This window comes from Balaenoptera acutorostrata, chromosome 15 (genome assembly GCF_949987535.1).
Source record: "Balaenoptera acutorostrata chromosome 15, mBalAcu1.1, whole genome shotgun sequence".
In the NCBI taxonomy this organism is placed as follows: domain Eukaryota; kingdom Metazoa; phylum Chordata; class Mammalia; order Artiodactyla; family Balaenopteridae; genus Balaenoptera; species Balaenoptera acutorostrata.
Window position 1 is genome coordinate 60,559,077 of NC_080078.1, and position 15,604 is coordinate 60,574,680.

Sequence of the window (15,604 nt, forward strand, 5' to 3'; positions counted from 1 at the left end):
CTCCTCATTGAGACTTGGGAGGAATCTTTGGTAACAAGCACTTAGTTCTCTTCAAGCCTGCATTTCCCCCCAACTCCATACCCCCCGCCTCCCTGGGCTCAGATTGAAGAATCCAGTAGTCCAGGAAGTGTGCATGCAGAACAAAAAGAAGTACACTCACCTAGTTTAAAAACACCCAAGATGTTTTGCCCTGAATTTTAAGCAGCACATGTGACCTGGTCCATTCTGGTTTCAAGTTCAAAGGCATCAGGCCGGTCCTGTGGGTTAGCAGCTAACATATCTTTCAAGAGCTGCTTGATCCCCTCAGACATGGAAGTCCTGCGTTTCTGGGGGATGTGCAACTCCATCTTTGGGTTTTCTAGCAGCGCCTCACCAACAGGGACGATCTCAGTCCCCTGTTTGATATAGGTCCCCAGGAGCTCCTTCTTGGTCTCAGAGTCAATGAAAGTGATTCTTTCTATCATTGCCCAGATGATAATGCCCAGGGCAAAGATGTCAGCCTTGGCTGTGTAGTGTCCCTCCCAGACTTCAGGGGCCATGTAGAAGTCTGAGCCGCAGGCTGAGGACAGCCAGTATTTATTCACATTCACATTTTTGTTGTCTTGATTGCCCTCTTTACCTCGGGGGGCCAGCCCAGCACAGACCTTGCTTAGTCCAAAGTCTGCCACCTTGAGGATGGGGGTGCCAGACCGCTCTGTGATGAGGATGTTGTCTGGCTTTAGGTCCCTGTGCACGATGTGGTTTTTGTGCAGGAAGGCAATGGCGCTCGTGAGCTGTAGCATGAAGCTCTTGTTGGTGGCTGGGTCCGGCCTCCGGGACAGGACATACTGATTCAGGTCTCCACCTTCACAGAACTCCATGACAAACCAGAGATAGCAGGGCTCCTCAGCATAACCCAGGATCCTTTCTCCTAAATCAAGGGAAGACCAGAAAGAGCCCAAGTGAGATGGACACAGTCACACCACTTGTAGACTAAAGGGATGTAGCACATTAGAGTAGGAGTGACAGTGATGACAATCGCTCCAATCCAAGAGGACCAGCACAACTGGCACGGAGCCAACTCTGCACAACAAGGCCCATCTCTACTCATACAGGGTGAGTCAAGGGATAACAAGATAAGGGAACCCTGGTTTACTGATGATTAGCCAGGAGGCAACTTAGTTCACCTTTCCCAGTTTCCACCTCTGCTTCTTCACCTGTAAATGGCCGTGTGTAACACAGAGTACCAACACTGGCCCTTGACATTCTATTTAATATTTACTACCACCCTAGGAGGTAGGAAGAAATAGCCCCATCTAATAAAATGAAGAACCCGAGGCTCACAGAGACTTAGAGTTAACAGACTCAAATCCATGACTGCAGCGCCACTGTGTTTCATTATACTGTCTCCAAATAGGCAGCACCATACCACCCACATCTCCCAGGGCTGCTGCTGAGACGAGGGAAAATTTGTGAGAAGACCGTCAAATGTCTGTTACTCCATGCTAAGCCAAAGACCTTCCCTCCCTTCCTTCCTGCCTTGTGCAGGGATTCTTGTCGATGCATCTAGAATGGCACTACAAGTTTATTTCAGACACACTCCAACTCAGTGTTTTCTGGTAGCCCACCACACGCCTAGCACAAGTTAGGTACATGACAGGCCCATCTCTATGAAGTTTAGTTTGAAGGAGATAACGGATGTTTAAAACAGCAAGTATCATTAGCTGTGCATCTGCATCAAGGTCAAGTTTTACGAACAGTGAAGGGTGGGTAGGAGTCACCAGATCTAAAGAGGTCCGAAGGGGCAGGACTTGAGTGACCCCTAAGAGACAGGCAGTAAATCAGCAGGGAGAAGCCAGAAGGAAACTCTAGGCTGAGATGGGATGGATAACGAGGCACAGGAACAAATGGACCAGAGAGGTGTAAATAGGAAGTCTGAAGTGGATGTAAGATGTAATCAAGTTATGTGGAAACTTGAAACTCCAGCTCTGCCTTCCTCAGAAAGTCTTTCCTTTTGAACCACAGTAACTCCAGGAAAGCTGCTGATTGGCATCTCCAAACAAATACCAATACACTTTATAAAGCAATGAACGGTACACTGAACCTTTAGCATGACGTTATTTGGTGACTGCAAGAGCCCAAAAAGCTTGAGCCTAAGTAGGCAGGTGTCTCATCTTGCTGATGAGGAGGCTGGGTCAGCCCCGGGTGGTCACATGGATCATTCGTGACTGAGCCAGACCCTGAGGAAAAGTCCTCTGATCCCCGGTACAGTGTCTCCATTCTACCAAAAATGAAGGCTGCAACCCCTCACACAGCCTCTGCCAGAGGGTTTCTTTCACTAGTCATTCACTTTATTACAAAGAGAATGGGTGATCCAGACGAGATGCTGCTAAGCCCCGCGATTACCAAGGCACATAGTCTACAAACAGCCAGTGGTTTGGGAGTTCTAGGTTGATGCAAGATGACTAGATGGACAAGGCAAAAGCTTTAGGTTTTTGACCACAATCTGACAGACCACATTTCCCCTGTAATTATATAATTTGTTTATACTGCTCACAATCAAAAGTAATACAGGTAGAACTAGTTTAGGGCAGATGGTTTTTTTGTTTTTTGTTTTTAAATCAGTTGTTTCCCATCTCATAATCCTCTTTCTAGGTCACCTGCTCCAGTAGGCTGAGGTTCTATCTAAAAAGACTGCAGGGACTTCCCTGGTGGCACAGTGGTTAAGAATCCGCCTGTCAATGCAGGGGACACGGGTTCAACCCCTGGTCCGGGAAGATCCCACATGCCGCGGAGCAACTAAGCCCGTGCGCCACAACTACTGAGCCTGCGCTCTAGAGCCCGTGAGCCACAACTACTGAAGCCCGCGTGCCTAGAGCCCATGCTCTGCAACAAGAGAAGCTACCACCATAAGAAGCCTGTGCACCGCAACGAAGAGTAACCCCCGCTCGCTGCAACTAGAGAATGTCCACGTGCAGCAACAAAGACCCAACGTAGCCAAAAATAAATTAAAAATAAATAAATAAATAAAAAGACTGCAAAATGAAGTGGTGATCTGAGCCCCGATCAATCAACCTAGACTCCTGAGTAAAGACCCATAAAAAGGAGAACAAGAAATGTTTGGGGATGGCAGAGCCAGAAAGGAAACTATTAAAAAGGCATCAAATTCCTTCTGCAAAGGCCACATCAGAAAACAGTGAAACTTCTGGTAGGGAAATAAAGGGTGGGGAATGATGACTATTTTATACGCAAAGTTGGTAACTATGGCAATTGAAATAAAAAGACAACAACTCTGTAAAACAGACTACATGTAAGTCCAGGTTATGAGAATTCAGGGAAAGAAAAAGAAAAAAAAAAAAAGGTAAAAAAGTGCCCTCAGTGAGTGAGTGAGTGGGTAGATGAGACCCGCGATCGAGGGACTTGCTCTGGGGAATGAGCTAAGGTCAGGAGATGCCAAAGAAGGGGGCTGTTTGTAGAGATGACAGAACTGGACCGGAAGCAGACAGAGCGTCAGTGAGCATGACGGAATGGAAAGTGGGGGACGCAGCTACTTGTCCCAGAGACAAAAAGCACTCTGCACAGGGAAGGACCTTGGGCTTATTTCATGAGAAGCTGCAGTATGTGTTTTCATGAAGGAATCCCAACTGCCCACAAAAAACATAAGAGGCATGTAAGAATTCCAGCCCTTTCCTTCAGGCAGATTGTCCACCTGGGCCTCTCAGCTACCTTGCATCACAGCAAGATGGAGGGAGGGAATGCGGCACTCAACGCACTGGGTGCATTTCTGTTGAGAAGCAAGTAGTAGAAGAGCACACAGTAACAGAAGAGTAATAGAAGACCGGAAGACAGGAGTCTAGGTTGAGACCCCAATTCTGCCCCTGGTTTACTGGGTGGTTTTGAGACTGAGTATGATGGAAAGATAGCTAGAACCTGGGGCAAGTCCCTGAACCTCTCAGACTCAGTCTTCTCAACCATCAAATGAGAATGACACTTACACCACATATTCCTGAGTTAAGTCACAGTCGGCAGAGTATAAGGTACTTTGGGGGAATCACATCCTTTACCATCTCCTACATCATCATTCCCACAGGACCCCAGCCAAGTCCTAGCAAGTCACGGATTTCAATACTCTCAGTGCTGGAGGCCAGAGAATATAGCTCTCACACGTTAGGCAAAAGATGAAACTGAATCAGAAAATGAAAATGGATGATTATATCACATTTCTCCGGCTGCAATAGCTAAAATCCATATTCTAGCCAGAGCAGGCCACTTTTATTTGAGGTGACCTCTCTACGTAAAAGGTGACCCCTCTCCCCAAATCTGTGCAGGTGCATCTGAATGTGTACCTTAGGACCCAGTCTGAAAGCTAGCCTACTCGACATGTGCCTGATTTCCCAGGTAACTTTCCTCTTCTGACCAGCCAAAGCTCAAGTCTCATTATTTCCCAGGGTGACTGTGCACGGGGGAAGGGAAAATGGTCAAACTTCCAGGGATTATCGAACACTGGTTCTAAGCTGACACAAATTCCTGGAGACTCAAAACGTCACCGTGGTCCAGTCAGGGTAGGGGGCCGATGGAGGTCAGGTGACCAATGGAGTTTCAGCTCAGGTCTGTTTCACAGCCACCCCAGTGGGTCACTGAAGCCACCCTGTGGTTACTTCCCCAGTTTTGGGATGTAAAACTGGAACAAACACATGCAGAAACTAGTAGAATCCTCACATGAAATTCAGTTTTTTGAACTGACAGAAACAAACAAAATTTACTTAAGTTTTATAATCCCCTTGTTTGGTATAAATCTGGCAGTTCTGTAAGACTAAAAAGGGCTGAGAATTTAGCTGCCCAGAGCTGGAGAAAAGGGAGTGTTATTTGAAGGTGATAAGGATTTGTGGCAAATTAACCTTTGAGAGCCCACTGGGTTCCAGGAACTATTTGTCACGGCCATGAGTGGTTGGTGAGGTGCGATCCTGCACAGCCACCTCCCTCCACCAGAACGTGCTAACTCCCAGGTTACAGGGGGCAAAGAAATGCACTTGGATTAGAGGCAGGCCTACCTTCAGGGGCGTTTTATTACCTTTCCCAAGTCCAGAAGCCAGAAGACCACAAAATAAACTCTGTATTTCAAAACATATCCTATGCCACAGTTCACAGGGAAACAATTAAAAAAAAAAAAAAATCAAGCAGGGGACTTCCCTGGTGGTCCAGTGGCTAAGACTTGGTGCTCCCAATGCAGGAGCGATCCCTGGGTTTGATCCCTGGTCAGGGAACTAGGTCCCACATGCCGTAACTAAAAGATCCCACACTCGGCAATCAAGATCCCAAGTACTGCAACTAAGTCCCGGTGCTGCCAAATAAATAAATTAAAAAAAAATAAAGTTAAAAAAAAAATCAAGCAGGTGCCTCGCATCTCATTACTCATGGGCATAAGCAGTGGCTGAAGTCTCCCAACAAAATGGGCTGTATTCAGAAACTTGAGGTCGGGAGGCTCAGCATAAGGATAAGTCAGTATGAGCTGTGGAAAGCAGGCACTTCCTGGAAAGGGATACAAAATACCCAGAATTTTGTAAGCCCATTTCCAAGCATCCTCCAGAAATTCGGCTTTTTTTTTTAATCGAAATATAGTTGATTTACAATGTTGTGCCGATCTCTGCTGTACAGCAAAGTGACTCAGTTATACATGTACGTATTCTTTTTCCATTACGGTTTGCCACAGGATAGTGAACATCGCTCCCTGTGCTGTACAGCAGGACCTTGTTGTTTATCCCTCCCCTGTATAATGGCTGGCATCTGCTATGCTCTAGTATAAGTACACAGTTATGCTAGAGCACACACTGCTCGGCAGACCCCAGACATGTGATGAGCAAAAGCCTCTGCCCTTATGAAGGCTTCCAGCCATTAGAAGCAGAATGACTGCAGCTATGAGAGTAAGGAAGAGGAGGCAGCTCTGCCTGAGGGGTAGGGAAAGGTGGTTAGGACGAGAGAAGGGCAGGCTGACAGTAAGCGGCTCATGCACCGTGTTTCCCGGGGTGAAGAGAGTGAGCACACGGCACAGGGGGGTGTAAGCTTGCAGCAAGGGACCCACGTAACCTGGGGTAATCACAGAAGAGATGTGGTAGGAGATGGGGAGAAATGAGGCTGGAGGTGAAGCTGGAGTCAGCTCATAAGAAATGGTATCTGGCAGACTACAAGAATGTGAACCCTAAGAAATGGGAAGTGACTAAAAGTTCTTGAAGTATTTTAGAAATACTTCTAAATTTGCTTATTGAAACTAAGAAGTCACCAGTGTTAAGTTAGACGTACCACTTAGGTAAGACATCCAAGCTGTTGACAACACTCTGGTTTACCACTGACTGAGTTCTGATTTCAGAGATGTTAACATGTGGAAGAACACATCTGAGAATCGACGAAACAGGTTCCCTCTGGAGGCAAGAGGAGTTAGAAATGGAAGACAGACTAGAGGCCAAGAGACGCATCAGGAGGTCCTGAAAGCTGAAGAAGTGCGGGCTGGCCAGGGAGGAGGCGGTAAGGGGATGGGAGAAAAGTCTTGGAGGTTTAGAATCAACAGAGCTGAGCAACTCATCACTTCACATGTGATGGAAGGAAGGAAGAAGCCAATCCTCTCTTCTTACTCCCAACTTGCATCTACGTACATGACCCTTTCACAAGTGAGGAAACTGAGGCTCAAAAGATTAAAATACCTTGCCTTTGGTCTCACTACAGTCTCACAGAGGCAGACCCCAGAGTCTCCACAGCCTGGATTCCTAACCCTGATGCTTTACTGCTGCCTATCCTTGCCTGCAGCAGAAGTTAACACCTGGATGTTCCATTTCCCACTGACACAGTTCCTTGTTAAGTACTCTTACGGATGCCCCCAAGGAGTTCAATGTTCCTTAAGTCTCCGGTATTGATAGGCCAACCACATAACACGCTGATTCATTTTTCATAGAGGATTAATTATGATTTTGATAAGCATGCTGAGATAAACAATTCAGCAATATTTATCACAAGTCTCCAAAATGCTCAACGTGACATAAAAATCCCACTCCAGGAATTTATTCTAAGCGAAGAGTACCAAACAGGCAAAACAAAAACAAAAACCTACCACTACCAGCAACAAAAGGGCACACCAAGCACTAAAAACACACAGAACTGGTATTCCACACAGCACAGTACAAGTAAGGAGTTAGAACAACTGTCCCGGGTACTTAATGGTTAATAATGGCACTGCCACTTAGTTGAATGCTGAAAGGGCCATGTTTTACTTCAACAAAATTTACTTAAAAAGCCAAAAGAGATCACATAACACATCATAAGCATGTTTAATGTGAAGTGAGACATAAGATATAAAATTTTAAAGTTATGTTTAAGAAAATATTATAAAGGAATCCAGAAATGAGGTTTGAATTTGTTATGACCATAGCTATCCCTGCTTCTGATTAAATAAAAATTTTAATATACAACTTTTAACTAAAGAAGTGGTTCAGAAGATCAGTCCTGAGAAGATGCTGAAGATGAGGACCATTCAAGCACATTCTCCCAAAATGAGCACATAGCCCAAGCCCTCCTCCCAGCCTCAATGACCTTGAGCTGTGTCACTATAAAGAGGCTGGGTCCAGTGTCAACACCACAGGGTGTGTTCAATTCAAAGTACTTCATTAATCAAATGTCTTTGTGCACTACAGAACACACCCCCTCAGGGTGGCTGCCAGGGCAAGATACAGTGTCCTGTAGAGGCCAAGAGGCCAATTACGAACTCTCAGGCCCAGTGGGAAAGGAGAAGGAGCCAGCCAGGCCTGGGGTCAAAACCACCCACTCCCACACTTTCACGGCTAATGTGACCCTGGGCAAACTGCTAAAAAAGACCCCATGAATATTTCATTTTCCATAAATTGGGAAGAGACACTTACCTCAATGGGCTGCTGGGAGGCTTAATTGTGACATACGAAGCATCTTGCAAGGTGCCTGGACACCAGAGCAGACAACTACTGGGTATTAATCATGTTAAAAATTGCAAAGAACATCTGGATATAAACCTAGAGCCTGACCTTTCACTGCTGTGGGAATGGACAAGTTACTTGACTTAATGGATCTTGATTTTCTTGTGTGTAAAACCAGGTTACAAAAACTCCAACCTAAAGTGGAGAGGATTAAATGAGAGGATGAACCATGAAAATCTAAGGTTAGCTATTAGGACTTGGAACATTGCAAGGCTCTTGTTAAAAATGCAGATTCCACTGGCCAGGCAGACTGGGGAGTAGGGCAGTCCTGGTTGTTTCTCTCTCCATGTGCAATGGTCCTTGCCACATGCCTAGCCTTACTGTGTGCCAGGCTCACTTCTGATTTACCCTTTTACAACTCATCCTTCCCTCCTCTAAACTTAGTCCACATTCCTGCCAGCTGTCCCCCCAAAGCACCTCTCACAGGCCGCAGTGACGTATCATCGGTTGTGCTGTGCCCATCTCCTCCCTTAGACTGGGCACCACAGTGGAACAAGACCATGTCTCTGGGCTCCTGCGATGCACCTCACACACATCGAGTAGGTGATCAATAACTGGGTGAAATGAATCAAGATGAGAACTGTTAGCTGGAGAGGCTTAAAACAGAGAAATATCAGAGAACATGCTAGTATAGGGCATGCAGAATGTTTAGATTAAGACAACTAGGTAAGCATCCAGAATTTGTGAGTCACTGAGGAGGGCCTGTGGCTAAATACCACCAAAAGCCAAGGTCAAGCTGAAAATAAACTGATGTTCTATTGGGAAGCTAAGCTCTCTTTGAGAGTTTACTTACACTGTAAAAAGCCCTACCCAATACAACCCCAATTAATCAAAGCTCTCAAGTAAGGGTTGCTTCTGTCTCCTGGGGCTGGTTATCTAAAACCCCCAATGCACACAGAAGGAAAGCAGTCTGTCAGTAGCAAGAGAAAAGGAAAGCCTGTGTGGTTGTCCCAAGACAATCAAGAGCAGAACAGAAAGGAGGCAGAGGGTCCCTGGCAGCTGAGACATAGGGGAGGCACCAGTAGAAATCAGCAGTGCCACAAGTACTGGTTAACACATAATTGAAAATAGATAGTAGCCATTAGCTTATGAGTAAAATATGATTATACCCATTTAACAACAAGAAAAACAGGAGAGCCCAGAACTTAAGCCACCTGTCCCAAGAGTGCAGCACAGCTGTGAAGGAAAGCTGACTCAATCCAGAATGCCAGGGCTTGGAGCCTGGCTTGGTTCTGCTTAGCTGCTACACATCAGGCAATGCCACTAACCTCAGTGCCTCAAGTTGTCTCACCCGTAAAATAGGGATAATTATAGTATTGACTTCAAAAGGTGGTCATGAAGACTGAAACAGTTAAGAGGTATAAAGCCTTTAGAACAGCTCTTGGCACACAGCAATCAGTGAGTTTTAGCTTTTATTAACAGGGTGAAACTGGGACTAAGACCTTCCGACTCCCAGTCAATACCAATGTTCTACTGTATCCCGTTCATTTCCAGGGCCCCTAAATGCTGCCTTTGTATCTATGTCAGGGTAGCCGAAGATTACCATTCAGCTCCCTGCCTCTACCCAGGGATCTCTAAACTCGGAGGCCCCAAAGCTGCAGTAGAGAATTCAGAGGTGCTTTCCAGCGGCCTGGGAGGGGGGCACCCAGCTCTGAGCCCAAGATTTCCCTGGGCTCTCAATGGGCTGAGAGGAGTTTGCAGGCCGACAACCCATCCACTAAGACACTGGCTCCCCCTCAGCTTCCTGAGGTCTACCTCCTTCCTTGCTTCCCCAGGCCTCTATGCTCCCAGAGGGAACCTCTACTGTCTTCTGGGACACCCACCACTCATGACCTTGCACGATGGTCATGGCCAAGTCTTCTGCATGCCTCGTGGAGGAAACTCTGCACAGCTTCTTCTAGTGCAGTGTATGGCTCACAGTCACACCGGGCATCGGGCATCGGCGTGCAGACAAGACTGCCTCCCAAGGGCCAAGATTCCCACCCATGTGAAAGCCCCTCCAGGTATCTTGAGTACAGCAAACATCAAATAATTGGTCAAGCGGAACACGTTTTACCAAGTTGGGATAAGCTAGGTTCCTGGTTTTTCCAAACTTCTAATTATTCAGTTTTATGAACCTTGACAGTTTGTTGTGGATTTTTTTTTTTGTCTTTATTTGCTGCTATTTGTATAAGGATCAGTGTGCACTTTGTAGAGAGCATCAGAATTTCTGAGTTTGACAATGAGCTCAGGCATGCCTGCTGTCTAAGTGGCAGTAATCTTGAATTCAGTTTTAGGTGCAATCAGGACAGGGTCCTTTGGCAATGGAAACAAGGGGATAAAAGCAAACTGTTAACCCTTTTTTAATGAAAAGTTCTTAAAAGTTAAACAAAGCCACCAACCTATCAACCAAATAATTTACAGGATTGTTAATCTGGTTTAAAAAAGCCTGGGAGGCTGGTTTGAATACTACCACTAACTCATCTGGGGCAAGTCCTGTCTCTTTTCTGGGCTTCAATTTCGTTCCCTGTGAAACAGAAGGCCAGATCAGACATCTAAGATGGCTCACTACTGACTGTCTGAAACTTCTGTTCTCTATTTAATGCTCTGGGTAGGACTTTTTGGTCTATGTTCAGAGAGAAAGGAAGGACATAAGACACAGAAGTCTATCAAAGTTGGAGAAGATGAAGAACTGCATTAAGAAGTCCCCTTACCCCTTTTTTGATATTGGTTTATTCATACATAATTTTTTTAAACTACAGAAATGCCTTCTGGTGGAGTTGATACTCGGAGAGGGGGGAGGGGAGAGGAGACGGACAACCATTCTCTATTTGTTCTCTATTTGGCCAAACTGTGAAATAAATAGCACTCTCTTCTCTACCTATTCATGTGTTCCTAGGCCCCCTTCTTTCAAAGCCCACCTTCTCTGCTAACTTCTGGCTAACTCCTGATAATCATTCTTGTTAATTTGTACAACACAGAACAAAGCCATTGATGAGCCAACTTGGCTTTTCCTCCGTGACCTTGATTAGCATTTGAGTCTTCTACAGGTCCTCAAACTTCAAATTAAGTTCCTTTGGGACAAAGAGGGTTTTTTTCCTCTGCAAATACCACCATAGGGACCTCAGTAAAAGTTTGTGGATTTGGTTCATTGAGACTTTAAGGCAGATTAACACTTTTCAGTCTATTCAAAATTATTCTAAATTGCAGGAGACGGGGCAAGAGGTGACTGCATCTGTTTACAGGCAGAGCTGAACCAGATTACTTGCAAACTAGAAGGAATCTGCCCCAGGGCATATCAGGACTGCTAAATTTTGGAAGCTGAAGTCAGGAAAACTTAACCAGGAGTAATTTGGGTATGTGTTCTCCACTTTAGTACTGATAGCAAAAAGCTCAACGCTTATTAACTGCTTGTTAAATTAACACTTGACACGTAAATCTGAACATCAGTTTATAAGCAGAGGCAACATGCATTGTCTTTACTGCTCTCTCTCTAAGCCCAGAATATTAACTGACCCATAGTAGAGGCTCATATATTTAAGACTCCAAATAACTAAAAGGGATATATTAAGTATGTGGCCTAAAGCAAAATATTTCGTTTCTTTTAGGCCTCAGTTTTAGTTCACAAAGGGAGGAAGAAAATACCAGTGTTTCTGTCAACTTGGCGCTGCCTACAGTACAGGAAACAGAATGTGTTCCATAGTCAAGTTTGGGAAACTTGAACAGGAACATTGTGAATTTCGAAGGGGACGACAGTGGAAGAAGATTCAAAACGTAGCCTGAACTTACTGAAGCAGCGAATTTCTCCTCATCTGGAGCACTTGTTGACATTCCTAGGCTGCACAGCAACCCTATGACAGAGGAACCCTCACCTTATGAATAAAGGAATGCTCCCCACAGGTTTGAAACAACTTGTCCCATGTCTCATGCAGTCAGCTGAGACAAACTATGACTAAAAGTGAGTCTAACCCCAAAGCCTGTGTTATGCTGCCACTGTTTACTGCGGAGTTTTGACAAATTCTACAAGTGAGGAAAGTTTGAACAGTATATGTAGGGACACAAAGCAAAGACTTCCAACCCAGGTTGAAGTTTCAAAACTGGCATCAATGAGCTGAGGATAGAAGGGGATCCTTTGGAAAAGCAAACTCCTACATCCCAAGGCAGTCATGTAAGTTGGAAGTCCAGACCATTCATTAACCACAGAGAAGACAGTCTGAGAGTGAAGTGAAGAGCCTGTAGAATACAGGTAAGCTGAAAGAATCTCCTGGAAAGTCTTTTCAAAACAAATATATTTACCCTGGAGAGAGGGTGGGCTTTTCAGGATGGATGGGGCAGGGATGGGCAGAAAAAGTAGAAGCCTATTTTGAAAAAGGGCCCCAGGTAATATTGAGCATGTCCTCAATCCGCTGTCAAACAACTGACCTGAAACAGGACCAGGAGTTCTCTTGGGATGGGCCTGGAGGATCTTAAAGTCAGGCAAAAGCTCCAAACAAAATGCCCTATCCAACCCCACCCCAAATCCTACCAGCTCTTACTAAGGTCAGATCTAGTTCATCCTTGGGGGAGGGAGGAAACCATTACACCTTTTAAAAGGGTTGAGACCTTGAATCAAGACAGATCTGAGTTCACATCGCTTAAGCTATGAAAAATTGTAAACAAACCAGGAGTACAACCATACCTCCCTTACAAGCTGATTAACCTTCCTCAACTTGGGTTCATTCACCTCTAAACCTTAGTTTCTCCACTTATAGAAAGAGAAGAGGATTTACTTTTCAAGTTATACCTCAAGTCACTCTGTAAGAGATCTAGGGCAGAGCTAGGTCTCAGATTAGCAACCTCTCCCCTGAGGAAGTCTCCTCAGGCCTTCCTAGCCCACTGGCTCTCTCTTCTATGAATAGACCCTTGGCTACTTGTAGTCTGAACACGGCACATGAGCACTCAGGATGCACACGCTCCCTAACTGCAGTTAAAACCCCGAAACCAGGACTAGCCCTCCCAGGACTGCAAAATCCCCTTGCTTCACTGAGCCCCATCGTCCCTATAAATAAAACCACTTGGAAGCCAGCCTCAGAAGGTGGTTGTAAAAGGGAGGAAAAAGATGTTAGATGTGTTGTGTGACAGCTCTAGACCCACCTGTGGAGTTATTCTGCAGGCCCCTAGAGGACCTAGGCTGAAAACCGCCGGTTTGCTGGACTTCCCTGGGATGAAGGGCTGGGGGGGTCTCAGAGGAAAAGGCAGACCAGGAAACAAGAGTTAGCAGGGTGGAGCCGGAGGGTGTCAGGATTTTTGGAACCAGACAGGGAGCGGGTGTGGGTGGGTCCAGCAAAGTTTTTTCCTTTTTGTTTGCTTTGGGAGGGAAAGAGAAGAGACCCTAGATCTTCCACCGACTCTGAACCCAACCCCCTCCACTCCCAAGTCCGACCTTAAAAGTGCTAGACGTTTCATAATAATGGTTCACACTTATGGATCACTTACTACGACAATGGTTGGCACTTAATGAGCCCTTGTTATTAAAATACCAGCTAACATTAGTGCCAAGGACTGATCCTGGATCCGGAGAGGAGAGGGCGGCCCGAATGTCTGGCCCGGAAAGGAGGGTGTGTCGGGTCCAGGGCGACAGAACCGGGACCAGGGTCTAGGGGTCAGTTTGGGCCGAGCCCAGCAGATTCGTGGGTCCAGGCCATGCGTGGCCAGGACGGCCCTCGGCATTCCTACCTTTGAGCGAGGTTTCCACCAGGCGCAGGTAAAGCTGCGAGCTCTTGTTGCCGTGGCTCATACGCTGGGCTAGCCCGTTGCGCTGCAGGACGCACTCCTCAAACTGCACGACGTTTTGGTGGCGCCGCTTGAGGCTGGTCAGGGCCCAGAATTCGGCCAGCGCCAGCTCCACGTTCTCGGGGGCGTCGCAGCGGATCTTCTTGACCGCCACCCGGGCCCCGCTGCGCCCGGCCACTGCCTCGTACACCACGCCGTAGCTGCCGCGCCCGATCTCCGCCAAAAGGCTGTAGCGCGGCCGCGCCGACCCGCCGCCGCCCTCCGGCCGCCGCCGCGCCAGGTAGGCCTCGCCCGGGGCCTCGGCCGCCACCGGATCCATGGCCTGGGCCACCGCCGCCGGCCTCAGCTTCGCGCTGAGCGCCCGCGGCACTGGGCTTCGCCTTTTCCGCTCGGGGCTTTGTGTACCTCTGCGGGCGCCGTCCTCCTCCCCCGTTTCCATGGTTGCGGGCGGCGGGGGGAGCAGCAACGGCGCTGCCCGGGACCCCCCTGCCTCATCCCTCCGTCCGGTCCCGGGACGCGGAGGAGCGGGACCCTGGATTGTGACCTGCGGGCGAAAGAATCGGTTAAGCGACCAGGCCGAGGCCGGGAGGCAAGCAGCGCAGGCCTCAGGGCGTCCCACCTCCTCCTCCGGCCGCCACGGCCCCTTTAAGACGGAAGCCACGGTTGCTGACTAAACGGGGGAGGGGAGGGGGAAGCGGGAAAGACGAAACCACGGGGCACTGGCTCAGAGGGGGAGCCGGAAAGAAAAGCAGAAACTCCCCGCCTTTTCAGTTAATTTATTGTATAGCAATACGAGAAACAAGGACTCGGAGCTTTCGCGACTTATGAAAATCACCCTTAAGAAGAAATTCGGACTGTGGAAATCTTCTTTTCCGCTTGGCTCCCTCAGGGATGCCCCTCCCCGCGTCCCACCCTGTGTTCTCCCGGGTGTAAACAGTCCATTGAATTAAGCCGGAGTGGAGCCCAGCGGACCGACCCAAGTCCCGCCGGGCTGCGGGTGTAAGGGGTTGGCTTAAAAGTTCGGAGTCCCTCCTGAGCGCGCCCAACCGGGGACGCAGCTGCCCGCCCCAGACGCCCGAGGCGGCGGGCGTAGTTCCAGCTTGGGTGCAACCTTTCACTTCGCGGACCGCGCCCTTACCTGGCCTGCGCCCTTCCACTTCCGGGCAGCGCGTTTCCCCCCTAAGGCCCCCAGCTGGGGATGGTCCGCTCCGGGCCAGGGCTGCTTCGGGTACCTAGCCGCGCGAGAGACCGTGGCCCGGGTCGGGCGTGCGACAGAACCTGCTACTGCACGGGTGACGGCAGCGGTGCTCTCGGGGGACAACTGGGCGTCAGGACTCCCGCGGCTCTCCACGTGTTCGCGCCAGCTGAGCCCTTTACGTAACCTTTTTATATAAGCCGCACGTCCCGCCCGCACTCGGGCCAGCGGGGGCTCCTGGTGGCCCATTCCCCGGGAGGGCAGCCGAGTACGGCGCCGCCGGGGTCCTGCCAAGGTCGGCCGACCAGCAGCAGCCGGGCTAACCCACGCGGGGCCGGGGCCCAATCACAGGCGAGAACACCCAACCAACAAAAAACAGGCGCCAAATTCCCGCGATCAGGCTGCGGCCTCCGGTCTCCGCAGCCGCCTGAGCACCGCAACCTCCTCTCTTCCTCGCCTGCGCTGCGTGAAGAGGAGCTGCACCCAGTAGGCCCTAATAAATACTGATTGGTTGATTGGATTGGTCGGTTTAATTGATTCATAGGTTTTGCCTGGGAACCGCCCGCACTGGGATGGAATCCACGCCCCGTCTCCTATTAAGCCCCTTGATCCTGGGCAAAACATTGCCCCACTTGGAGCCTCAGTTTCCCCTTCTGAAAAATGGGTAGACTCGGCCTTGCCTCCC

General features: G+C 48.3%; 1 protein-coding gene across 1 annotated transcript in view; it reads right to left on the bottom strand.

Moving 5' to 3' along the window:
* The window catches only part of STK35 (serine/threonine kinase 35), a 44,331-nt gene extending 28,976 nt beyond the window's left edge, over positions 1 to 15,355 (bottom strand). The window contains exons 1-3 of the mRNA XM_057529402.1: positions 14,863 to 15,355; positions 13,668 to 14,268; positions 161 to 910 (exon numbers count right to left, since the gene is read on the bottom strand). Coding sequence (XP_057385385.1) covers positions 198 to 910; positions 13,668 to 14,268; positions 14,863 to 15,168 — 1,620 coding nt within the window. The 5' untranslated portion in view covers positions 15,169 to 15,355 and the 3' untranslated portion in view covers positions 161 to 197. The remainder of the gene's footprint in view (positions 1 to 160; positions 911 to 13,667; positions 14,269 to 14,862) is intronic.
* Between the last annotated feature and the right edge of the window lie 249 nt (positions 15,356 to 15,604).